This window comes from Eulemur rufifrons, chromosome 16, assembly GCF_041146395.1.
Source record: "Eulemur rufifrons isolate Redbay chromosome 16, OSU_ERuf_1, whole genome shotgun sequence".
Taxonomy (NCBI): Eukaryota; Metazoa; Chordata; class Mammalia; order Primates; family Lemuridae; genus Eulemur; species Eulemur rufifrons.
Window position 1 is genome coordinate 87,990,421 of NC_090998.1, and position 26,469 is coordinate 88,016,889.

The window sequence follows — 26,469 nt, forward strand, 5'->3', positions numbered from 1 at the left end:
CAGGGATGTTTCATTTGTTGAAAATGGCACTAGAGGCAGAGCAGGTGTTCGGTGAAGTGGGGAAGGTGACTACAGGACCAGTCCTCTCCCTGGGCCCAAAGGCGCTGGGCTGGATCCGTGCTGCGCCCAGCCCCTTTCCTGTGGCTGTTTGTCCCTACTGACTGGTTCCTGCCTTTATCTTCTCAGCCATGACAAATACCAGTTCTGGGCCAGGTGCCATGGTCAGGACAAAAGGCTTCAGGGTCCACTAGGGAATCACCCCTGGACCAAATCTGGGGAGCTGTTTGCAGGGAAGGTCAGGACCTATTTCCCCCCAGAAGTTCAGAGGATCCTCTTCCTTGTCCCTGCCCAGCCACAGGTATGAGGGGCAAATGTCTAATTCCCATGGAAGAGAGTCACTGCACTCCAGGTGGACGGGGGCAGTAGGTCACTGTGTAACTTTTTCTGCTTCTGCTCCATGGCACTGATAGGGAAGCCCCCTCCTCCATGATGGGGTATCAGTGACAGCTAAGAAAGCTACCCTACTTCTGCCAACTCTTGACCCAGAAACACTGGAGTAGACCTGCCTCAGGTCCTGTTCCCCATCACAACTGGGCTTTAGCACAAGTCCTGGTCTCTAAACTTTAGGAATCTTTGGGGACATCGCTTTGGCCAAGACTTCATTCCCTCGTTTTCCCAAGAGCAGTGGCCACATAAAAACCACATTCCATTGATCCTGGGCATTGTTTATTTTTTGCATAGGCATAAATTAGAATCTGGAGATAAAAAACTTAAAAACCAGTAGTGCAGCATTTGTGACAGGAGAGCGCAAAACACCACCTGGCTGTTGCAGGCTGGGCCTGGGGCCGAGCGGGGGCCAGCGATAGAGGGACAGGAACAGCTGCTGCCCACCACCACCTGCTCCAGAGCCACTTCAGGGCCCAACCCTGTAACAAAGGGCACCTGTCCACACAGTAGCCCTCCTGCCTGTTCCACACAGGCCCGAGCCCTCTCCGCAGCCAGGAACAAGGAACTGAGTGTCACCCAGTGCCCCACAGAACGGGGCTAGGAATCAAGCCCTTAGCTTTTCAGTTAAAAAACAGACCTTGAAAAATATATACATGGCAGGGCCTGCTGGGTCTAAAAGCCCCTTCCTCCTCTTCCCTACCCAGGGTAAGTTCTGCCAGCCATCCTCTACCAATTGTCCCCTTAGAGAACAAGCCACAAAGGAGACAGGATCTGAGCAAGAGCTGCAAGAGCCCAAGTGGGTAGCCTGAGGGTAGAGCCCTGACATCAGAGCCTGACCAGCTGGGGTGTGCAAGTGCAGACAGCCCTCCTGATACCCTGGACACCACCATCGGCAGTGTCACTGGACCAACATGAGAGCCCAGGCAGTCCCCTGCTCCCCCCTTCTAGTTAATCCCAGATGCCAATGGCCCCAAAGACAGGTCTGGGTTCCCCCACCCTGGGAGAATGTGGAAAGCGTGCTCCGAGGCGCTGGCGGGCCCTATCGGGAATGGGGAGCAGAGTAGGCCTTTGCTCCAGCATCAGGACAGAAAAAAGCAACTACTCCCCTTAGCAGAGGAGAAGCCTGCAGGGCTGGCCCAGGCCCTCAGAGCCACACGGGCAGCAGCCTTCAGAGGCTCGCGAGAGCCAGGCCCCTCTAGGGTGCAGGAAGCCCCATGGCCCAAGTAACAGGCTTCTATAGAAGTTCCTCAGGGACCCTGTGCTTCAGACTTCTGGGATGATGGCACTAGTCTTGCTATAAGAGCCCAGAAGCCCTACACCAGGCACTTCCTGCCTGGGGACAGTCCCATCCTGCCCTGTGCTAAGAGCCTTCCTCCCAGAGGGTCTCACTTCTTTGCCAGGGGAGGGGGCAGCTCACCCCTCCCACAGCTTTGGCACCTGCTTCCTCCACACGCCTCCCCACAGCAGCTCCTGCGTGCAGCCCCCACCCTGGACAAGCGCAGTCAGGGCTCCCCTCCCCCCTTCCCATCCCCCACGATATGCTACATATGTACACGCTCCCAGGGGGACGGGGACGCCGCTCCGCACTGCCTGAGCAGAAGGAAGAGGGAAAGGAGCCACCTGAGCCTGCTGTCCACCTCGAGCTGCCCGTGCCTTCTTGTCTCCATGTGGCCAGAGCTCCTGGCTCTTGCTCCCGGAAGTCAGAGTGCTGATCAAGCGTGTGGAGGAAGCAGTGGGTGCTGCTCACCCACTCCCAGGCGGCCGGCGGCAGGCACGAGAAAGCAGGGCTAGTGGGCAGGCTCCCCGTGCACCCTGAAGCGGTAAATGCAGGTGTACTCGGGGTGGCCCCAGTTGGTCAGGATCCGCAGCTCCACCACCTGGTACGTGGCCATCTCAGGGGCCTGGGTAGAGAAGAAAGGGGTTAAGAGCTCCAGAGTCCAGGGAGACCTCCCTGACAGGAGGTGGGCAGGGGAGATGGCCTCGCCGAGGGCAGAGGGCAGAGGGCAGAGGGCTCCCCATTCCTCCCAGCTCTGGAGAGAACCGGGCTTCAAAAGCCCTGTCTTCAGTCCCTGGAACAGTTTCCAGCCAGTGGGTTGGGGGCTTCAGTGCTCCTGCGAGGCCACCTACCCATGAGCCTGTGCTAAGGCCAGGCCCTCGGGCCAAGTGAAAAGGGTCTTGGTACTGAGGACAAGCACAATTCATGCAAAACTGGGATGAATTCATTCATAGTGGCTGTTTTATCATTATCCACGGATACAACCACCTTCACAGAGGGTTTGAGGGGTTGTTGATAACGCACACTTTCTTCTTTCACACTTTCTTTTCTTAAGTGCCCATCAGGCCCCTGTCCCTTATGCTCATCGTGCCTGTGTTTGAGCCAGCGTTTGCAGCAACTCTCACCTTGACAGATGCCACAGGCCTAGCGAGCTCCTGCTCGTCCCCTCTCTTTCTGGTCTTTCCGACACAGCCTCCCGTCCTCTCCCCTCCCCAGGCTCAGTTATCACCGTAGAGCTGATAACTCAGTCTTTACATCTAGTCCCCAGCAGCTCTGCTGGACTGTCCCCCAGGCGCCTACAAACTCGGCCAGTCCTGCTCCCGTCCCACCTGACGTACGGACCCTCCCGCTGTGTCTCCGTCCTCACTCCCAGCATCCCCCTTGGACCTCGTCAGTTCTGGCTGGCTTCCCTGCAACCACCTCCTGAGAGGTCTCCCTGGCTCCAGGATTATCCTCTTTCAATCCACCGCTTATACTGGTCACAGTGACCGTACCAAAATGCACATCATATTGTTTTGTTTTTTTTTTTTTTTGAGACAGAGTCTCACTGTTGCCCAGGCTAGAGTGAGTGCCGTGGCGTCAGCCTAGCTCACAGCAACCTCAAACTCCTGAGCTCAAGCGATCCTCCTGTCTCAGCCTCCCGAGTAGCTGGGACTACAGGCATGAGCCACCATGCCCGGCTAATTTTTTCTATATATATTTTTAGCTGTCCATATAATTTCTTTCTATTTTTAGTAGAGATGGGGTCTCGCTCTTGCTCAGGCTGGTCTCGAACTCCTGAGCTCAAACGATCCGCCCACCTCGGCCTCCCAGAGTGCTAGGATTACAGGCGTGAGCCACCGCGCCCGGCCCATATTGTTATCTATAGCACAGCGGTGCCACCCCCTACAGCCCCGAGGACTGAAATTCCTGCCATTATCTCTTGCCCACCTCTCAAGCTGCCCCCAACCCCACCCAATTCCTCACGCCAGGACTCCCCTGGAGTGGGACTTGGCCGCCTGCCTCAGATCCGTCTGGGTGGTTTGTTCAAATGCAGGCTCCTGGGTCCCATCAGCCCTAAGGAATCAGGCGCTTCTCGGCTGAAGACCGGGAATCTGCATTTCTAACTCGGGCCTAGGAGCTCTGACGCCCACTTAAGTTTCAGCCCCATGCACTGCCTGAGGTTGTGGCTGCTGGCTCCTTCCAGAATGCCCCTCACAGCCTTCCTTTCCTGGCAACCCCAACCCTCTCATAAAACTCCCCTCTGTGGGGCCCTATTGCAGGAAGCTTCCCCGGTGCTGCCCTTCTGGAAAGTGCCCACCCCTGCGCTGATGTGTACAGGGTGCATCTTACACCACATTGGGATGTTGCCTCTGGGTCTGTATCTTGAGCTTGGGGAGGGGAAGGCAAGGGCTGTGTCTTCCCTCTCTGAACCCCGTGCCTGGCAGAGTAAGTGCTAGGGAAACGTCTGCTGCCCGCGTGGGGAGCCGAGTGTGCCGCCTCTACTAGCACAACAGAACCTGTACCTTAAAGTGAAACGTCTGAATGGGCTCGCCATCCTGATCGTAGGTGAACTTGCCAAGAAGTGTCCCCTCCTGCTGCAGGTCTTCATCAAACCCCTGGAACAGAGAGCAGAGGGATAGAGGGGAGAGGCGTGGTGGAGGGGTACGTGCGGAACAGGGAGAAACACTCTCCCCACCCAGCAGGTCAGGCACCAAGGTGGCCTGTGAGGAGTCACTGAACTCCCGTGCCTTGGTTTCTCCCTCCGAAGCCTGAGATAAGTGGGCCTGAAGTGCCCTCTCCCACCCTGGCTCCACCTCTTCCAAATCCCCTCCCCTCCCTCCCAGCCAAGGAGAGACCCACAGGATCTTCCCGCAGCCCCTCCAGTCTCCCATGAGTGGATACTCACAAAGATGGCAAAGTCCTTGGGGGCGCTGGAGATGGTGCTGTTGGGCGACAAGGCCTTGGGCACATGCTCTAAGGTGACAGCCGTGGGGTGGATGCGGGCAGAAAGGCGGACCACAGCAAAGCCCTGGGGCCCCTGGAAGGCCCAGCAGTTGCCGGGATGCACGTCTGGCTGGAGGGGCAGAAAGTCACATCAAGGCAGGGCCAGCATCCAGCTCTCCCTGACCCAGGGCAGGACTGTCCCCAGTGCACCCAGAGCCCCGCCGCTGTCCTCAACTGGGTGCCCACCTGGAGGATGACCCGGGGTGACTGGGAGTGGTACCACAGGGGGATGCCGAACAGGCTGAGGAGGGCCGTTTTGGTCTCGTAGGTCTCGGAGCATCGGGTGCTGATAACGCTGGCCCCTGGGATGGGAAAGGAGGGCAGGGTGGGCTCCCGCAGGGAACAAGGACCCGGACAACCCACTCAGGCATCGCCCTTCTCCTTGCTGAGGATGGAGGCAGATGCCCCAGGCCTTGTTTTTATCCCTAACCCAGACCACCAGAGGTGCTGTCACCGCAGCCTCTCCCCCAGCCTAGGATGGTACTGGGGATGCTGACTCCCCTGCACTGCCGCTGGCCTGTGTTGCGAGTTCCAGGTCGGGTTTCTGCTGCCCCCAAGCCTTGCTTGCTTAGCACCTCAGCCGGCCCAGCAGATGCCAGGTGACCAGCCACTGCAGGGACCAGGACAAGGCGAAACGAGAAAAGTGGCCCACACACCTCCTGATTCCAGGGCATAGTCCACCATCCCGATGCGGTCCTCACTGTAGCGCTGCAGGGCTTGCTTCACGATGCGGTGCACCTGCTGAAACACGGGTGCCGGGGCAGGTTGCAGCGGGGAGAAGACTTGTCTGCCTGCACCCCACTGCCATGGGCCAGGGCCGTAAGGACTGGCCCTCCTATGCCTGCACTGTGCTGGTGCCCGGGCAGAGACGGGTGTATGTCCACCCACCCACACCAGCCCCAAAGCACACAGGGCTCCTGCAAGGCACTTCTGTCGCGGAGGATACCAAGGAGCTGGCAGCGTGGGACTATCCAGGTCTATAGCTCCCAGGGAGAAGAGCCGTGTGCGTGCGTGCGTGCGTGTGCGTGTGTGTGGGGTGGCATGTGGTCCTCACCTCCTCTGTCACCCCGATCACACCTTCCTTTTGCAGCGTCAGTCCCAGGGAGGCTGCAGCCTCTATGGCTGACTTGCCCTGCATCTGTGCAACGTGGGCGAGGATCTTGCTCTCCAGCTCTTGCAGCTGAGCTTGCATCTCCTCTCTCTGAAGGAGTCCGGTGCGGGTTCCCCCTCCTTGGAGGAGGAACTGACTGATCCAGGCAGGGAACTGAGATTCCACCTGGGGACCAAAAAAGGGTGTCACCTGGGAGGTTGCAGGGACAGCAGGAGCTGCTATGGCAGGGCCAGGGCCCAGGGCAGCGCGGTCCTCAGCTTGGCAGCAGGGTTAGGGAAGGAGGGAGCCACTGGAGGAAAGATTTACGAGCAACCCCCACGGGTATGGATAGAAAGACAGGAAGAACACCCAACAAGGAGAACCAACACGTGGGGCAGAGGCACCTGCTGTGCAGACCCCCAGGGTGCATGGTCTCAGAGGAGACGGTGTTCCCACTCACGTCATCCCGCACAGCCTGGATCTGCTGAGGCAGCAGGCCCACTTCATCCGCCACTGAGCTCTGCTTCAGGGTCAGGGCTGCCAGCTCCTGCCGCAGGCCCGCCAGCTGGTCCTCCAGCCGCCCCAGCTCCTTCACGGAGCTCTCTCGGAAGGACTCCTGGGTCATCCTAGATCCAGAGAGAGAAGAGTAAGCCTTGGATCTCTTGTCGGCTGTGAGGCCATGCTGAGGAGGAAAGAAGACCCCCCCAGTTGGCCCCTGTTACGAGGGCGTGTGCCCACCACCCATTGTGAACGCGAGAGGGCACGGCCTCCCCTGCAGAGTCTGGCTGTAGAACACAGCACAGGTGCCTAGGAACCGGCTTGCCTGTCCCAAGGAGCTAATTCTGATCCTGTGCCCTTCCTAAGCCCAGAGTCAGTGTTTCCTCTGCCTCAGCCTCTCACACCCTTGACAGGTACAGACATCTGGGGCATGAGAAGGCAGCCGCATGAAGCTGTAAGAAAAGACAGTGTGTCTACAAATGAATCCCAGTCCTACCACGTGCCTCCCTCCGGCCTCAGTGACCCTGCCAACCTCCCAGACACCTCAAGGATAAGCTCTAGCCGGGGTCCTGAGCTAGGTTTCAGTCATTGCCTCTCTGCTTGGCAACAGGATCAGAACTTTGCTCTGGGGCTCAGCTCCCCGGTCCTGCCTGGGGGCCGGGTGGGGAAGTTGGGGAAAAGCAGGCTAGGCCAGCTGGTGGCACCCATTACCTTTGCCACTCTGACTTCAGCTGATGCATACGAGCCTCAGACTCCTGTGAGCAGGAAGAAGGGACAAACACAAAAATTACCAAGCTCAGAAATCTGTCTCCCGGAGTTGGATCTGCTCTGTCAGAGTCTTTGCTTAACCACCTCCCTGCCCTGGGGTCTCCTGGCCTCTGCAGCAAAAATCAAACTGGTCCCCTGGTCAAAGTCCTTATGAGAGGTTCGCCCCGTGTCTGTTACACTCAGGCATTTGTCCATCAGCCATGCGTTCAGCACACGCACACCCGGCACAGTGGGCTGCTCCGCCCCCAACACATCCCAGGACGTCCCTGCAGAGCGTTCCAGCTGAGGCTGGCCTGGGTCAAGCCCAGAAGTTGGGGACCACACACCCCTCCGCACTTAACATCTAAGCAGCCCCTTCCAAAGGGCCAAGGGGGCTGCAGTGTTTCTCTCAGTCCAAGAACGTGTTGGATGGGATCAGGACCCCATCGCAGCCCCCGAGTATCCCAAGCCCACCGACCTGGGAGGCTTGGACGATCTTCTTGAAGAGGTCTTCTGCGTCTTGCTGATGTTCTGCTCGCAGGGTGGCCAGTTCTTCCTATTAGACATGAAGAGTGGGCAGAAGATCAGAGTTGAGCTTGGAGGGCCCTTACGGCTAGGAAGTGGCATAATTAGAATTCAAGCTTTGTTTGCTTTCAAAGCTTCAGTTCTGGGCCTTTATGTTCCAGCGCGTCCCTGAAGCATGCGAGACTCCCGCTTCATCTGCTGCGCACACTCAGTGCAGCGGGCGCCGTGCCGGGGTCTGGCGATGGCCCGTCTCACAGCTGGGAGTGCGGGGAGACCCGATAGTCTCCATTTTAAAGAGGAGGAAACTGAGGCTTAGCGAGGGGAGTAACTGCCAAATGGCAGAGCTGTCCGATCCAAATGACATCTGCTCTCTCTCTCTGCCCTCCGCCCCACCTGCCAACAGCCGTGCGTTCCCATGGGTGTCACCCACACACGACACTCAGCTCCCACCCTGAGGCACTCTGCCCCCACCTGCATGCGGGAAGCGGCGTCCCTGCGCAGGTCCTCCTTCAGGGCAGCCTCGCGCCGGCTCACTAGCCCCTCCAGCAGTGCCAGGGTGTCCTCATGGCTCAGGCCACCACTGCCTCCCTGGCCAGCAGTCCCCTGCCGCAGCTCCAAGCGTTCCAGCCGCAGGGCCTCCTTCTGCCAGTTGGAGGAAAATTCAGCAGCAAGAGCTTCCAGACGTCGCTCCAGAGAGTGCACCCGGGACAGAATGTGCTGCTCAGCCTGGCAGGGTAGGGAGACAGAGCCACAGGGGTGAGGGACACTCAGACGACAGCACTTGGCAAAGACCACTCTGATACAGCTGACAGGGAAAGAAAGGGAGAAGATCCCGGAGGCATTCCATGGTAAGCACACGCCGGCCGGGCAGCTGGAGCGCGTGGGCTGGGAATGCCGAGCTCTGAGCTGGGCGTGCCGTGTGCAGGGTCAGACGCAGAGGAGGGTCCCTGAGGCCACGGTGTGGGCGTCTGATGCCCCAGGAGCAGTGAAGGTGGGCCGTGGAGAGGGTCTGAGTGCAGGGACAGTCCAAGAAGAGGACTGGGGAAGCTGCAGGGTGGCTGCAAGAGGCTGGGTGACCTGCTGGGCTCAAGCCGCCCCCTCCCCTCCTCCTATAGGTGTGAGAGAGCAACTCCCGACAGCTTTCACTCCTTCCGCAGGTAACTATAGCTAGAAGATAAAATAATTTGAAAACATTTTCTTTTTCCTCTTTAACTAGATATTAAAGAGAAGATGGAATAAAAGTCATTTGGACCCGAGGGTGGCCTTTGACAGTGTGTCAAGAATTTGAGAAGCTTGTTGGCTTAACAAAATCTTTGCCAAGAGAAATTATAAAACCTAGCCTGTCAGCTGTCAATTAAAGGCAGGCAGCTGCTGAGTGGCACAGTTCCTGACTTTTAGAAATTCCCTTTTTTAAACAGGCAATACATTTATATGACTCAAAAAGTGCATAAATACACAGCAAAAAGTCACGCTCCTAACCTCTGCCCCATCCACCCAGTGCGCTCACACTGCCTCTCCCAGCCCAGGCAACTGTTTCCATTAGTGTCTTTATGCAAATGTAAGCAAATACAAGATGTATTCATTTATTGCTCCCCCCTTTTACAGAAAAGGTGGTTCTGAAATTGAATTGGATTTAGTGTCATTAATGATTAAAAACAGAAAAGTCATAGATGAAAGATACCATTATTTTATGAACTAGTAAGATCATGGTCAAGAATGTAATATCCACAAAAAAAGATGGTTAAAAATGTGATGCCAAATTAAATTCAGTGAGATGCAAGCGCAGTTCAAACAACTATGCTCCGAGGATGAAGAGTTTCCAGTTTCTGTCGGCAGCAGGGCCTGTGCACACACCGCTGGTCGTGCTGTCTGCAGCTCCCGGAGGGCGCAGCCCGGGCACAACCCATCTTTAGACTCTGGCAGATTACAAACGTGGCCAGTGTCCCTCACTCCTCCCTGTGTCCACACCCTCTGCAACATGACATTGTAGGTTCCCCCGTTGAGCGGTGGCGTTTATTTCCCCCTCCGTGCATCTGCACTGGCTCTGCGATATGCTTCGGCCAACAGAATGAGGCAGAAGGGACGGTGCGCTGGTTCTCGGTCAAGGCCTCAAAAGGTCTGGCCTGCCTGGTTCTCTCTTGGAACCCTGCCTGGGTGCTATGAGCACAAGCCCGGGCTAGCCTGCTGGGTGACAAAAGTGCACGTGGAGTACAGCTGTCCCAGGCAAGGGCCTACATCAGCCGGCCCTCAGCTGACTCACCAGCCAATTGTGTGTGCGTGTGCTCGCGCGTGCGCGAGCACATACACACACACACACACACACACTCACGCGCATGAGGAAGCCTGGCCAAGATCGCTGGTCCTTCCTTGCTCAGACCAGAAGGGCCACCCAGATGACCCACAGATTAATAAGCTAATCAAATGCTTTGTAGTTTTAAGCCACTGATTTTAGGGGTGGTTTATTTGCGGTAAGAGATACGTGAGCAGGATATCGCCTTACTCATAGGAGGTGCTCAGTAAATGTCTGCGAAACTGTATTGAAAAGGAACAGAGTAGACAAGACCATTCGTCAGATTCCTTTCCCTTTTGTTTTCTGTGATTCTTAGGATGGCGACTCATTTTTGGACACAGTTTTGAGTCATATTTAAGTGCAGGCAACCAACTCCCCAGACACCTGCACCCCAAACGGTGAACGAAAGGGACATCCTAGCTGGGACAGCATCCCTCAGCTGTCTGTGTAGGTGTCAGCCGGCTGAGGGAGCGCCTGCCACGTTCACCATCTTAGTTGTTAATCTCTCAGGAGCCTCCCCCCAGGACACCTGTACCTGGAAATGCGGCGAGTCTCTGGAGTCCCAGCCCTCGGGCTGACGCCTGTTGTCCTTCGCTGTCCACCAGGAAACCACAGCTGGGTGCAATGTCTGCAGCCCGTAGGGGTAGAAATACCAGGCACCTGTGACAGGGGAGAGGCTGGTTACCCAGGCCGGGACCTCTAGCAGGAGGCACACGCCGGAGAGGGTGGCAGCCTCATCTCTGCCGGTCACCGCAGCCTGCCTCGCCCATGGAGCGGCTCTGCCAGAGGCAAGCAAGCAAGGGATGTAGGTGCCCACCGTTCTCTGAGGTGGCAACTTCCACCTGACAATCTCAGAGCATGGGCATCCTCTCTCCCCACCCCCGCCCAATCCTTCATCTCTGTACGCGGCACAAACTGGGAGAAAACAGCTTTAATGAGTGAGGGATGGCCCAGGGGTGGAAGCCAGAGGCCCCGGTGGTGGTTCTCAGCCCCGGTTGTACATCAGCATCACCTGCAGAGCTTTCAAACAACCAGCCCCTGGCCCTGCAGAGAGCAGTTAATTGGCCTGGGCCGGGGCCCCTGCATAGAAGGGTTTTAAACGCTCCCCACGTGGCCCTAATGGGCTGCAGGGCTGAGGATCTCTGCAACAGAATGTGCCTCCCCTCTAAGAGGGGCTGTGTGCGGCCCCAGAACAAGAGCACCAAGCTGCAGCCACACAGGGACACTTAGATCTTGCTTTAGGGGCCATCTGTTTGTGACCTGTTTCTTCCTGAGCTCTGTGGCTGGGGTGGGAGGCAAGGGGGAGAAGAGAGAACCTAAAGACATATTGGCTGAGGGGTCCCTATCCTGGCGAGACCCCATGCTCACCACTCAAGCAGCAGCCATCAGCAGGTGCAAGGTGACGCCCAGGTTCAGTGGGCTTGGAGCCCAGCGTGAACACGGCCCTTGTTCAAGCTCTCCCTGAGCAGGTCACTCAGCCCTCTCCACCCGCATCTCCATGTGACGTGTTCATGACATTGGCTCTGCCAACCCCATGAGGACACAGTGAAGCCAAATTAAACTTGTAATGCCTGGGAAAGTGCTTTCTGGATAAAATGCTATGCAGTTATAAAGGATCATTATTATCTTAGGGGCAATGCCCAGTTTCCACTGGATACGAACAAGCTGTTTTTGTAACAGGAAACACAAAAAGGAAACCGTTTGGAAAAATGCTCTACCCAGCTATTAATAAATGATATACAAGTTGAATAGATGCTAAACCTATAAAATCAACCCTCTAAAAATAAAATAAAGCATGGTCTTTAATTATAAATTGGTTCAATCATTAAAACTGAGCCTGGAGCCCTCCAGATAGGCAACTCTCATGACACTGTGAAACCGGAGAAGTTGTCAAAAGAAACATTGAACACAAAATGTCTCTATAAACATGTCCGTGCTGGGAACTGGAACCACGCAGCTGGCAAATGACGCTATTGGTATAAAAGAGGCATTTATTTCTCTTTACTGCTTAACTGGGTTTTTTGTTTTGAGACAGAGTCTCACTCTGTCACCCGAGCTAGAGTGCAGTGGCATCATCACAGCTCACAGCAACCTCAAACTCCTGGGCTCAAGCGATCCTCCTGCCTCAGCCTCCCGAGCAGCTGGGACTCCAGCCGCATGACACCATGCCCGGATAATTTTTCTATTTTTGTTAGAGATGGGGTCTCGCTCTTGCTCAGGCTGGTCTCAAACTCCTGGCTGCAAGTGATCCTCCCATCTTGGCCTCCCAAAGTGCTAGGATTACAGGCGTGAGCCACCACGCCCGGCCTACTTTATTGTTTTTACCTTAAAGACAGCTAAAGATTTTAACCTGATCTTGTAAAAATAATTCACTCACACAGCCTATGGAGGGAGAATGACTGCAAATAACGATGGCGTCAGCATCCCTGCTTTTTACCCACACGCTGCTGTGCTGGGGTGTGTTCCTGCCCAGGGTAGCACAACGGATGTTCCAGAGAGGCCCTGCGGCATTGTGTGGCTGCCCAGTTTAGGGCAAGATCAGTAGATTGGGGCATTTCCCTTTTGCTCCCAGGACACCCTGAGCAAGGGCCGACTCAGTCAGGACAGGACCCAGGCAAGGACAGCCATGGAAGGCAGGCCCTGCCCAGGTGAGTCTGTCCCCACTCCGCATGCTGCTTCCTACCCTGCCCGCCAAGGGTCACCACCCATCTGCTGTGCACATCTCTGCTGGGTGCCAGCGCCTGCCACATTCTGCTCCCACCCCTCTGGCTGTCCCCTGACGCCCGCCCCAGGCTCACCGTACGTCAGGCAGGTCAGCAGCAGCAGCAGCAGCAGGAACCGGAGGAATGTCTTCAGGGACGAGAAGCGCCTGGAGCCCGTGGGAGGGCAAGACAGGGAGCAGAGACGTGAATGGGGGCCCCAGGCCTCTCTGTTCCCCAGGGAGTCCCTCGAGGTTTTTTCCTGACCCGAAGTAGAGCTCGGGGCAACCCTTGAGCCTGTCGTGCTGGGCCGGACAGGACACCTCAGAGCCTTGCCTGCAGGCCTTGGAGTGAGGGGGACAACTTTGTGAATTTTGTTGATGTTATTAAAAATAAATAGTGTGGTCTTTGAAAAACCCAAAATTTTTATACAGAGAGGTCCTCTAAGTAAGCAAATATAGAAAAACAAAGTAACTCCTCAGACAATATTTTCTTTTAGAAGAACAAAGGAACTTTTTTTTGGAGACACAAATCTGTCCTTGCCCCTCTTCTCAGCGGAGCCGCCACCCACCCAGACCTAGATCATGGCCAAGAAGGACCCTGACTTCCCGCTTCAGTCTCCTTCCCTCTGCCCGGGGATCTTCCCAGAACCAGGAGGTTCTGCTGGGTTAGGGCCTTGGAGAAGTAACCCGAAGCATCCTCAGGCAGCACCTCTCTGTGGCTTCTGACCATGAGAGGGACTCTAGGGGTCTAGACTGTCCCAGGCCCAAGAGGGAAGATGACTTTCTGGGAAACCCCACTTCTCGGCTGGAGCCTACCGGGCTAACCAGCAGGAGGAAAGCCACCCGTTATTCGAGAATCCAAAATGGCTGGATTGGGGTGGCATTTAGTGAGAAGTGTCTAAGAAGAAACAAGAACCCATGTTCTAGAACACCGCCTCAAAGGCATGGATTTGGGGAGCAAAGGCTGACTCTGAGCCCCTCCCTGTCGGGAGAGGCGGGCTCTGCAGAGGCCGCTCCATGCTCGCTGACAACAGCTCCAGGTGAACAGGGAAGAGCCTTCAAGAAACGACCACTCCAGGCTGGGACACTTTTTCAGTCCCTTCCGGCCCAGGGCTTTCTGATTCATTGTCAAGGCTGGAGTCTCGCTTACCTGGTTAAAACAAAGACGTCAAGGAGGGAGGCAGCCGTCGTCAGGCGGTACCAGGTGGTGCCAAACCACCAGTAGAGAAGTCCGAAGAGCCGGCCTGCGAAAGTGACTGAGAAGGCTAAGGCGTCACATCATGGATTGGAGCACTGCTCTCTCGACCCATCTGCGGTCCTCCCTGCCCCCACCCCAACACCCACTGGCCATGTGCCCATCTCCTGTCCGACAGTGACCCAGTCCCTCTGATCCCACCTGCCCACTCTGCCCACTCCCTCTGTCCTGTTCTGCAGCTGCTTCTGCCTTTCCAAGCCAGGGTGTTCCCCAGCCTCTGGGCTCCCAGTGACTATTCTAGAATGCACTTTCCCGGATGGTCCTGCAGTCTCTCTGTATGGGCTGGATGCTCAGCTGCAGAGAATGGAAGGAACTCAGCACAGCTGAGCCAGCACCCACCTGGAGAAGTGACCACCATCCAGAAAAAGGAGCCTGCCTGTGAGACGGCGCTCCTTAACCTCGAACCCGAACTCTGCTGGTCTGTGTCCGAGTAGCCTGTAGCGAAAGAAGAAAGGAAACCAGCTCAGTTTGTCCTCTCTTTCAAGCCTTGTGATGTGGGGACCGTCTCTCCTCCTTTCACTGTCTTCTGTGAACCGAAACCACACATGACCCAAGGGGTCAGTCTTGCAATTCACAGAGGACTACTGACCACCTACTATGCGTGAAGCCCCACATTAAAGTGCTGGAAATGGGGGGGATGGGGAGGCGTGGGCAATGTATATAGCCTGAACTTTTGTACCCCCATAATGAGCTGAAAAACAAAAAAATAAAATAAAATATATTGAAAAAATAAAAAATAAAAAATTAAAAAAAAATAAAAATAAATGAAAAAAAATGAAAAAAAAAAAAAAAAGAAGTGCTGGAAATGAGCTCCATGTGACAGTGCTGGCCTCAGGTTGCCCACGCAGGCTAGTGGGGGCGAGGCAGGCAGAGATGTGAGCAGCAGTCACAGCCCAGGGTGCGGAGGCCACCACAGGCCCCGGCGGGGGTGCAGGCTGGGCGCCCGAGTGCCCGCCACCCACCTTCCTCTTTCAAGCTCCCAGGGTGCTCCTTGTCCAGGCTTCCCGTGCCCCCCCCCGCCCCCCCGCAGCCAAAGGTGCTGCTCGGGGAGGGAGGAAGCATCGCCTACCCATGTAGTCATCCTCGGAGGAGTAGCCGGAGGAAGAGCCGAGGAAGTCCTCGGAGACCTTGCTCTCGGCGAGCCCGTTGACCTTGCTGCTCTCGGTGCCACCTGTGCCTCTCCTCCTTCTCACCCGCAGGTCCTCACCTGTGCCGGGAAGAACGAGGGGCCCTTCTGAGCTCCAAGAGCCTCTGAAAAGTTGGGCCTGGGCAGAGGGGCGCTCTGAGGAGCAGGGTATTCCGGAGGACCCCCAGGGACACTCCGAGGAGCATCTCAGAGGACGCAAAGCCGGGGAGGGAGATCCCACACTCACTCCAGTAGGGGTCGCTGTGGAGGTCGTCGAGGGCGCTCCGGGCCAGGGACGCGGCGCGGGGGCTGCCTATGTAGGACTCCCGGACCATGGACTCGCTGTAGTACGAGGTGTGGGCGTCAGAGGAGGGGCCCAGCTGTGGCGCCGGGGACAGCCGCTTCATGTTGCTGGATTTCCTCTTCAAGGTCCTGTGGGACAGCCGCGGGCAGGGGCAGGAGCAGGGAGGTGAGCCCAGCCCGGAACACTGGAGCCCTGCTGGGGCGTGGGTTGGCCCTGTTGCTAGGCAACTAAAGCTCCCATCTCCCGCCTGTCCCCAGCGCAGGCACTTCCTCTGCTCCCCTTATCTGGGAATCCCACAAGCAGATAGGCAAGGTCAGGAGTTAGGGATGGAGCCAGGATTCCAACCCAGGTCTCTAACTTCAAAGCCAAAGTTTCTTCCCATGCTTCTTAATGGCGTAGTAATTTTTACAACCCGCTGAACAGCTCGCCAAGCCCGACCTGGCCGCCTAGAGCCAACCCAGCCCCACGGGCCTGGAATCTGGGCCTCACGCCCGCGAGGGGCAGGGCAACCAGGCCAGTGCCCGCCTCGGCTCGTCTGCCAGGGCCCGGAGGACTTGTTCCCCTCCTCAGCTGTGGCGCTGGCCAGCTGTGGAGGCCCGACAGGTGGTGAGACAGGCGGGCGTGGCTCCAGGACGGACGGTCACAGTGACACGCTGCACCAGAGCAGAAGGGGTTCCTGTGAGCCCAGCTTGCAGCTTCGGGGTTTCCGGCCTGGCGGATGCCTGCGCTGCCTCTCCCCACTTCCTGTCCCCTGGTGCTTGGGGCAACAGCCTCGCAGGACGCGGAGAGGAAGGGGTGCTGGGGACCGGCATCCCCACAGAAGTGAGGAAAGGCAGAACCCCCTGGCTGGACATGAAGGTGGCAACAGGAAGTCACCTGCTCTGCGGGGCAGCGGGATGGACAGGGGCTGTGGCGCTCCCTCGCGCCCCTACCTGAGAGGACTGTCTTTAAACAGGGTGCTCTGGCTCCCGGTGACCGAGCTCCCTCCACTGCTGCTGCTGCCGTCATCGTCACCCTGGGAATAGCGTGTAAGGCGCTGGCTTCTTCGGGACATGATGAGGTGGGATGTGGACCTTTCCCCTGAGGAGAGTTTTAGGAGAGAGAAAATGACAAGTGAGGCTCGGGGCTGTCCCCAGGTCCTCCGTGGAGGAGGAGAGACAGAGGCACTGCCTCACAGCAGAGAACAAACCGCCCTCCGCACTCCGCGCAGACAGCCCTGAGAGGCAGTGGGGTGGGGGTTTATGAGGCTTCTCCCGGCCCCACACGCAGCTGCGGTCCACGCCGGGCCTCATTTAGTGATCGTGGAGCCTCTTCCAGGGCGCTTTCCACAGGGTTTTCTAATTTTCAGTTTCCTCGTCTTTATCCTCCTTGGCGCCCAGCTCCGTGTGAGCCAGAACTGGGCCTTCCTCAATCTCTGACAAGCAGCAGAGAATCAGCCCACGACAGGGGCCCAAATGCCTTTGATCCCCGCCCTGCCCGCCCTCTGTGCAGCCGTCCCACCTGCCCTCTCCCTAGCGCAGGGTCCAGTCTCACTCTAGCTGTTTCCCTTACGCAACATGTGCTTGCCTCTCCTGTCCTCGTTGTTTCAGCGCCCCAGTTGAACCCTGACTCCAGAAAACCTTTCCCCAGTACACCCCGCCTACGTTCTGACGGTGCTTGTATTGTGTCCCCTCTGTGCACATAGTGCTGCAACATCTTGATAGGATGATGATGACAAAACACTCGGTTAAATGCCTACTAGATGCCAGGCACTTTGTGCACCCCATTTCTGATCCTTACAAGCAAGGCAGGTGTCACCACTTCAAGCTCCAAGGGAGGAACCTAGGTGCTGAGATCATGGGCACTTGCCCAGCCTGCAAGTGACAGAGCCAGGAGCCAGGATTTGACCTCCGATCTGACAGGCTGCAGGGCCCAGGTCTTTCTACTTGGCCATAAAGTTTTCAGGTTGTTTCAGGAATGTGTTGTGTGTTCCCAATTAGAGTCTTTGCCAGCGTCACATACACTCAGAACGAGGCTGTCTACAGAGTCATTACACAAGTATGTGTTAGCAAACTAATAAAACAGGGAGGTGGAACTCATTCTACTAAGTGAAGTACCCCAAGAATGGAAAAATAAGCACCACATGTACTCACCATCAAATTGGTTTCACTGATCAACACCTAAGAGCTCATATAGGAATAACATTTATCAGGTGTCGGGCAAATGGGAAGGGGGAGGAGAGGATGGGCATATACATACATAATGAGTGTGATGCGCACCATCTGGGGGATGGACACACTTGAAGCTCTGACTGGGGGGGCAGCAAGGGCAACATATGTAACCTAAACATTTGTACCCCCATAATACGCAGAAATAAAAAAAACTTTACTTTAAGATTAAAAAACAAACAAACAAACAAAACAGGGAGGTGGAGCTCAGTGTGGGATTACAGTCAGTCCCAACCACCACGTGGGGCAGAAATTAAGGCTCTAGAATTAATAATGAGGATAAAGGAAGCCAAAATGAAAAGATCTGGCCAAAGGTGGCATTCTCTGACACGAAGATTAATAATCCTTTCAGCTCCAGCAACCGAAATTCAAAATCTTCTTTGCTGTCCCGTATTACAAAGTCACTATGTTAAGTCCACTCGAGAGTTCCTAGTACTTGTGACTTTTTATCACTTCTAATATTCCTGGTTGATAGTTAAATTACTAGTTCCCTGGGTTGTGTGGTGGGCATAGACTAACACATCCCAACCCAGACTACGGAAACCAGAAGGTCTGGTTAGTCCAGCTAGAAAGTCCTCTTCTGGAAAACAAGCAGCCTCATGTCTTGGCCTTATTGGCATCTTCCCAGGTAGGGTGCCCATCTGGCGTCCCTCCCTGGTTTGCACTGTGTTGGTAAAGGGACCAATTGGTAGTAGCCAAAGCAGGAAGTTGGCCTGGGTCCTTGTCTATATTCCACTCCTTATAAGGTAATCCCACCCCCACAACTGCCCTCCCCCGCCCAAAGCTCAGATGCCCACACAGGGCTCTTCCTCTTAACCCTTACCCTGCTGAAGTAGATGAAGCCTTTGCCCTGGCAGGAACGAGGCAACATGTTTACAAGGCACCCAAGCTGCTGCTGGTAAGAATCTAAATATTCTGCCAGAGGTGGTGGGGGCTGCAGAAAGTTGTCAGCACCTGCTTCCACCCTCCCAGAACTCCCAGACAGGCCTCTTAGTCTTTACTGCAGGGTCTTGGTATCACAAAACAGTTTCCGATTGAGTCTGGGTTTCACAAAATGAAAAAGGTGGAGGCCCCATTCTTCAAAACAAGAGGTGAGCCTCTAGGAACTCAAATCTTTTGCATACCAGAACAGACCTCCTCCCACACTCACACAATCGGTTAGGAAACCCTCAAACAAAACACCCTTCCCCACTTCTGAGCTGAACTACCTTTTCTCAATTCCATCCCTCCTGTCCCCATCACAAACATATGTGCAGTATCCATCAGCCTTTCTGACTTAACCTAGATCTTGGGCATCTTCCTCGTGACATTTCCACTCCCCGGGCACAGTCACACTACAGCCCTTGTGGGAGCTGCCAAACGCTCCGGGTGCTACCGCCCCCCCGTCACTCGGCAGGGTTGAACCTGCAGAAATTGTCACCGAAAGCTCGCCTTCCTGGCTCTCGCTCTAAGTCACACCCCGCCCCCCATTTGCTTTGTTTTGTTTTGTTTTAGAACTGAGCGAAATGGGCCTCCTGTCCTAGAGTTCTGACAGGCGGCGGTAGCGGCAGGGAACTGCCTGTCCCTGGAAACTGCCCGTCTGGCACAAAAACCGTAGGCACTGCCCTGGGCCGGTCTGGGGCAGTCGAGTCTTTGCTCCCCTCCTCCCGGGAGGCTGCCCAGGGAAGTCCCGCCTGCAGACACCGCCCTCCCGGCTGACCAGTGGGGCGACCAGCCCTAGGGGCGGGGGCCGGCCGGGAGGTGAGTCAGGCGGCCGGCCTTGGCACGGCGCTGGCCCTTCCCGACCGGCACAGGGGCGTGCACCGGGCGGGGGCTGGAGCCCGGCCCAGCTTGGCCCGGAGAGGAAGAAGCAGGCCTGGCAGCTCGGCCCCGGCCGGGGCGGCCCGACGGTGACCCCGGGGTCAGGCCGGGCCAGGGCCCGCGGAGAGGCAGGCCCACCACCCTCGCCCCGCGCGCCCGCCCGCAGTTACCTGCTGCCGCGGCTGCTCCGTGCGGGGCCGGGGCGTCCGAGGCCCGCTGCGCCGCCCGGGCGCGCCCCCTTCCCGCGTCGGGATCCCGCAGGCGGTGCTGAACGCAGGACCGAGGCGGCTGCCGGGCCGGGCCCGGAGCGCACGGGCGCGCGGGGAGCGGCGACGCGGGACGACGCGGGGCTGGCAGACAATGCGACCGGCTGAGGCCCGCTCTGCGCGAGTGGGGCCCGGTGGCGCGCGCGTGGCCGAGTGTGTATGTGTGCGCCTGTCAGTCAACGCTGACAGACCGCAGCCCATTGGCCATGCCCTGCCGGCCGTCACCGCCCACCGCCGCCGCCCATTGGCCGATTTGAACACAAAGGCCCCCGGCTCGCTCCGCCCCCAGCGTGGGCCTGGCTGCCTGGCTCGCCCAGCCTTGCAGTCCGCGCATGGGAGGCGCGGGGCGGGCTGCGACCCCTTGGCCGCGGTGGGATCCCACTGGTGCCTATATTGGGGTCCGGGCTCGGCCGGGCCTGAGTGCACACTGGGCTCCCGGTCTGATGGAGCAAAACACTCCGCACCGCTCCGAGCGCCCCCACGCGTGCCCCGCAGGCTGGCTCAACAAGGCCGGGCGCCAGGGTTTTAAAGGCATTGGGTGACTAGAGGCACCGCCTCCCTGAGATGGCCCGAGAGGAAGGGGGGAGCCCACCCCAGTGGTAGCCCTCAGTGTGCTCTGGGTAACGTTTGTTGAAGGCTTGCCAAACGCCAGCCATCGCTACACCCATTTTACAGACAAGGAAACAGGTTCATAGGGGGTTTAAGCAATTTGCTTAAAGCCACACGGTTAGAAAGACAAAATGAGATTAGAAGATTCTGTCCGTATCCAAGCCCATGTTCTTTCCAATTTAGGGTTAGTTTGGGGATTCTAGACACGTACAAAGCTCTTCCCCTTCCCACTCCTTACACAGAGTACGCAAGTTCCATGGCAGCTGTTTGTTTTAAGGAGGGAGCCTGCCATAAATTTTGCTGAGACAAGGCAGGACTGGCTACTTATTCTGCCTTACTCCTTGGAAAGAGTGCTCTGACTCCAGGGGTCCTGCTCCCCACCTGCGACTGCAGCGCAGATGCAGCAAGTGTGTGTGCCAGGAGTCACTTCCTGTGCAAACTCTTCTGAAGGCAGATGAAACAGAGTGTTGCACTTTTAAAGTGCCAAGAGGAAACAAGACAAGAAATGACAACATCACTGAGGCAGGCACAGGAAGGCGCTGGGGTTAGGGGATTGAGGAAATGCAAAGCCCTTATGCTAAGTCGGCTGCAGCCCAACTCCAGACAAAAACAGTCCCCCTTCCTGGGCCTCCACTGCCCCACCTGGAAAGAGGGGCATCACCTGCCGTCACAGCATCCTAGAGACCACAGTGCTAGTCCGTGTTGTTCCTGGGTTTAGACTGCAAGCTCCCCCGAGGACAAGGGCTGGCTCTCCAGGGCCTGGTACAGGGCCTGGCTCATGTCTGAGTATCTGCCGACTGTGAGTGAAATGACAATTTACATCAGATTTAGGGGCAGCATCCAGCTAGGAGAGGGGCCCTCTCTTGGTTCCTCTCATCACCAGGGTGCTTAACTCCCCAACTCCGTCCTAGGCACCTCTAGTGAAGTCTTCACATGCCAGCACCTCCCTTGCAGAGCCTGCCTCCCTCCTGTCCGAGGGTCCCGGCAGACAGGGCCCCTTCCCAGGACGTGCTGTTTGGGGAGCAAGGAGGGTGTGCAAGGCTCATGCCCACGGCTGACTGGAGCTGCCTCGGTGGGCCTGGAGTGGGTGAAATAATGGCCTCCACAGTTGGTAGATACTAATCCCTGGAATCTGTGACTGTCACCCTAACTGGAAAGACTCTGCAGATGTGATTCAAGATTTTGAAATGAAGATTATCCTGGCTTAACAGGATGGGCCCTAAATGTAATCACAAGTGTCCTTTTAAGAGAGAGGCAGAGCAGGAGAGGAGAGGGCAATGTGACCATGGAGGCCGAGATTGGGGTGATGTGGCCACATGCCAAAGAATGTGAATAATTAGACCTGTCCTGTCTGCCGCACCGATTGGCTCCGTGACCTTGGACAAGTCAACCAGGGTCTCTGGCCATTCATTCTTCACGTGTGAGGTCAAGTGCATAAAGGAACATGGAAGACCTTCAAGTGCTGTTCAGTCACTAAGGGCTTTTGTCACCTGTGGTCTTTGGGGGCAGAAGGAAGGAGGTTGGGCCCCTGGTCTGTCCTGGACCCATAGTCAACGTCAGGTGGGCTCCTCTGCGGCCAGAAACCAGGCTTCCCCTGTTACACCCCACGGGGAGGTGGAATGAGCCATGTGCCTGTCTGCCTCCCCCACGGACCCTGGCCAGTGACAGGTCCACAGTGGGTCCTCAGTATGTTTGTGTCCAATGAACACACGAGCGAGGGAAGAGCCTCCAGTCACCTCCCTGCAACCCAGGCCACACCCACTTCTCCCTCCCTCCTGTTAGCATCAGTCAGCAGCCAGGGTGTCGGCGGCGTCTGTCATTTAACCATCACAGGCAGACCTTGGCGGGGGTGGGGGACTTTCATGTCAGGCTTCCTGACTGTGGGAACACACTTGGCAGGTGTCAGGGGGTGGTGACCTCAGAGGAGCTTGGTGACCTCAGAGGAGCTTTGTGCCCTCGACTCCCGGGGGGCTGTCTCTCTGCATTCTTGGGGGTCTGATGTGGGCTCCCACTCTCCCCCACCCAGCCCAGGGACACGGCTCTGTGTTTACAGACTCTTTCATCCTGAGAGCTCAAAGAGCCCCATCACCAGATGACAAGCACAGTTAAGCTGTTTTTATGGAAGAAGTCCGGTCTGAGGGGAGAAAGGCGCTGGATCCAGGTTACTAAGTGGGTCAGCGAGGGCGTTGGGGACAGAACATGGGTCCCTGACTGAGGTGGACAGCCCCAGGCATGCAGAGATTTGCCCAGACTCTAATGGATGACTGTGCCTTAGTCATCTCTGTCCCCCCACACCTGTTACGGTGCCTGGCTCCTAATAAATGCTCAATAAATGCGCATCAACCAACTGCCTGACTGCACCTTCTAGATCTTCAATCACCGACTCCCTGGGGTGGCTTCTGACCCACTGCGGGCCTCACTTGCACCCCCAGGGCTGCACCCTGAGCCCGCTCCCACTCCGGAGCCCTTGCTCAGGCTGGGCCTTGGCCTGGGATGCCCTTTTCTCCTTTTCTGCCTGATGAAATTCTACTAATCTGTCAACGACAGACTCACACATCTCTTCTTCAGTGAAGGCTTCCCTGCCCCCACGTTCCCGAGGCAGAAGCACTTCTCACACTGTGTTCTGGAACAGGAATAGTATTTGCTCATCGCCCGGGAGGGTGGCATGAGGATCTGACAGGCTGATGCCTGGCTCTCAGTGTGTGTGAGCTCCAATTATCAGTCATGGCCACCAAGGCCTCCAGCACAGTGCTTGGCCCGGGGCGTGCTGTCTGCATGGAGGAACGTCCTGAATGCGCTCTGTGCTCAGAAGGAAGGTTGGGGTGCTGGGTCCCTGGAGGGTGTGGATCCATGGGTCAGAATTCCTGGATTTGCCAGATAGCTATGGAAGGTCTTTCCTCCTGGAAACTGACTCTCAGCCTCTGACACACCCACCAGCTGCTCCACCTCCCATGGGGACATTGCTCAAGCAGGCTTGAGACTCAGACACTGAGCAACCTGGGCAAGTCACTTAACTTTTTCTAGCCTTGATGTCTTTATCTGTAGAATGGGGATGACATTAATGTGTCTACATCACAGGACCTTAGTACAGTGTCTGGCCTGGGTAAGTGCTCGATCAATGCTATTCTTTTATTTATAAGCATTTATTTATTTAGCAAATGCTTACAGCCTGACTGTTCTGACAACGCTCTCTAGGGGACACTGTCTGGTGGAGGAGGCAGTCAGATGAGCAGATCGTGGCCGGGTACCATGGCTCACGCCTGCAATCCCAGCACTTTGGGAGGCTGAGGCAGGAGGATCGCTTGAGCCCAGGAGTTGGAGGCTGCAGTGAGCTATGATGGCACCACTGTACTCCAGCCAGGGTGACAGAGTGAGACCCTGTCTCAAAAAAAAAAAAAAAAAAAGAGCAGATTACTACAACTCAGCAAGACATGTGTATCCCAGGAGAGACGTGGGGCTCTAAGGGGTCCCCCATGGCCAGGGCCTCAGTGTAACTCTTTCATGGCCCTTCCTCTATACTTAAGCACAGGCTGGACCTGGCCACCTGCCTCCAGCTTATCCCCTGTTGGTGGCTCTGTCACCCCATGACCAAGTCCATGGCCTAGAAGGGTCCCTTTGACATGGTCTCTATGTGCTTCTCCCCTCCCCTCCTTACCCTCTAACTGTGCAGAAGAGAATGAACACAGCGGGCCTGAGACAAAGGCCTGTTTGCGAGGCTGGCCCTTGGCTGGCGTCCAGGAAGCAGATTTTGGGAGGATTCTCAGCATTCCCTGGTGAGACCTGCTCACGGCGCTAAAACCGCCTGTACGAACTGCGGTGTGTGGTGGACTCCTGCTTTCCTCCTGGGAGCCTGGAGCTTCGGTACGTGTCAGGCACAGGGTGCCCACCTGAGAGTCCCTGGCAGATAACATTTCACCTGCCGTCACAACTCATTGTGGGAGGAATTAAGCGCGTGCTGGTGACCGCGGTGGGAGAAGATCCGTGGCCTCGGCACACCCGTCCTGACTGGTCCAGTGGTGCTCTGTGTCCTTCTGCCCCAGTAAATCACAGATAGCCACGAGCACAGCTATAAACTGAGTCCTGTGAGCCCTGCTGGTGCAGCATGGAACTGGGGCGGTCTCGGAGACCTCGACACATTAACCTTGCCCAACACTCCGTGACGTTCACAGGCCCCAGCCTTTGTTCTCTCTGTTCCCGCAGCCCCGGGGCAGTGCCGTTTCCTTCGGGAAGGAGGAATCAGCGCCCCCCCTCTGCTGACTGCCCACGGCCCTCTGCCTCGGTGTCTGTGGCCCTGCTCTGTGGGCACTGTCCCTACCAGCCTGAGCCTCCTGAGGGCAGGGACTGTGCCTCTCGCCAAGCACATGCAGGTGTGCAGTGAGGCCCGTGTGAAGATTTGCAAACTTGAACAGAGACATTTTGAAGCTGCAACAAGGATCTCAGGATTGGGGGGTGTCCCTGCCTAATTCCTGGGGCCTCCTGGCAGGGATGGGGACAGCTCACCTGTTCCAGGGGAGCCAGGATGGAGAAGTCATCGCCAGAGCATTGGCCAAATCTGCCTGGCAGAAAACAAAGCCTGTTAGAGGTGACACAGGCTTGTGTGTGTGTGGCGAGGTGTGGGGGGTGTCTGAAGGTCTGAGCCCACCCTGCTGGGTGCCCCACAAAAGGCACAGGTGTGGCAGGCCTGTGCTAGTCTGATATGAGGATCCCTAAGTCATTAGGGGATGGTTTTCTTTGTCCGAATCTTTTAGACCGCGGTGGGGGGGCGTCGAGGGAGGCCCCTCTCTCCTGGCATCCCGTACCCTGAGCAAGCCCTCGAGTGTACTGTAAACGAAAGAGGGATTTTTGCACAGTTTTTTGGAGCTCCCCACCCCCGTCTGTGAAGCAGGGTCCAGCTGGTGACAGTTGGCAGGAGAGCTGGCCTTGTCCATGTCTGGGGACAACATTCCCCTCTGGACAGGCGCCAGGGACACCCATCCCACCACACTCTTGTGCAGTTGGCAGAGATATGGGGCTGGGCAGCCGGTGGGGGACCAGAAAGGGGCTGAAAGACAGCGGGGCTTTGGCTGTTAGACGTGCCCCTGCCCTTTGGTCTTTGGGGTGGTCACTGCTGTCCCAGCCACCAGGAGGGAGGCCAGGTGGCCAAGGGCCAGGAGGCTCTCTAAATGGAACATCCCTGCCTTCAGCCGCGATGCCCCTCTGCCCCGGTGAGAGCTAGAAGAGCTGTCCCTGCAGCGCGTGGCTGCCCCAGCCCCCGCCCGTCTCACAGCGGGTCAGGGCTGGGGGTGGGAAGTCTCGAAGTTGCTGCTTCCTCGTTATGGGACCTGGTCAAGCCACCTCCTCTCTCGGAGAACGATACACTGTGTAGAGTTATTGTGAAGGTTAAATGAAATGATTTTTGTTTCAAAGGATTTTTTAAAAAAATCATTTAAAATACAAACGGATTAATGAGTCTGTGCTGCACATTTCGGAATTAAGAAAGGGTGGGGCTGTGCATCCCCCGAGGCCCTGCCCAGGTTTAAGACTCGGTGTCCTCGTCCAAAGTCCCAGGGACCTCGCTGCTGGTGGTTCACAGACGTTTTCAGAACACGGATGTCGGTGAGGACAAAACACCCCAGGGCGTCCCCCACCTCTTTCTCAGCACCCCTTCGTCTGTCCACCTCCAGACACGGCACAGACGCACAACCACACATGGACACATATAGAGATGCGCAAAGTCACATGCAGACGACACGACAACACAGAGAGACACAGACACACTCGGATACGCTGAGACGCGCTGAGATGCACTGAGGCGCACGTGCACCCAAGAAGCCCTGTGGCCCCAGGTTCTGTGGGGTGGGACCTAAGGTAGGGAGGAGAGGAAGGGTGTAGTGAGGGCTTCCCCCGGGGCCTGGGCTTCCTGGGAAAGAGGTAGGCAGGGCCTGGGGAAAGGGGCTCCCCCAGACCGTTTGGGGTAATGGTGGGAAGGGTCCCCATTTAACCCTTGCAGCCACTGTCACCCTGACAGTGCTCAGGTTGGGAAAGGCCCTCTAATCCTGGGTGAAGGGGCCCCAGGGGTCCACAGGGGGCCTGCGGATGCCCAGGGGTGGGGAGGCCACAGCCTGTGGGGTCAGGGGCCCGGGTCCTATCCAGCGACACTCCAGGACAGGCGGGAGGCAGGTGAGACCAGTTGCCAGCCAGGCTGAGCAGCTGCTCAGAGCCTGGGCCTCTCTGACCTCACTGGCCCTGCTTAGGATGAGGAGGTGGCCAAGACAGCAGGTTGCCCAAATGTTCCCCCAAACCTGAGGGGCCTCCTGCTGACTTCCCACTTCAGCTGGACTTGTTCTACTGCACCCGTGCGACG

At 56.8% G+C, this 26,469-nt stretch overlaps 1 protein-coding gene across 3 annotated transcripts; it reads right to left on the minus strand.

Moving 5' to 3' along the window:
* Nucleotides 1-715: 715 nt before the first annotated feature.
* On the minus strand, nt 716-19,586 carry SUN2 (Sad1 and UNC84 domain containing 2). 3 transcript variants are annotated; one of them, XM_069491181.1, is made up of 18 exons: nt 19,422-19,586; nt 16,177-16,324; nt 15,188-15,372; nt 14,884-15,021; nt 14,154-14,249; nt 13,710-13,824; nt 12,657-12,727; nt 10,394-10,518; nt 8,040-8,294; nt 7,522-7,599; nt 7,008-7,051; nt 6,259-6,424; nt 5,763-5,984; nt 5,365-5,449; nt 4,895-5,010; nt 4,611-4,778; nt 4,228-4,320; nt 716-2,348 (listed from the first exon to the last, which is right to left on the minus strand). In XM_069491181.1, the coding sequence occupies exons 2-18, from the start codon at nt 16,296-16,298 to the stop codon at nt 2,235-2,237; spliced, it is 2,193 nt and encodes a 730-aa protein (XP_069347282.1). In that variant the 5' UTR covers nt 16,299-16,324; nt 19,422-19,586; the 3' UTR covers nt 716-2,234. The 3 variants fall into 3 exon arrangements, with proteins under 3 accessions (XP_069347282.1, XP_069347284.1, XP_069347283.1); XM_069491183.1 differs by having other exon boundaries at nt 13,710-13,803; nt 19,422-19,585; XM_069491182.1 differs by having other exon boundaries at nt 13,710-13,815; nt 19,422-19,585.
* Nucleotides 19,587-26,469: the final 6,883 nt, after the last annotated feature.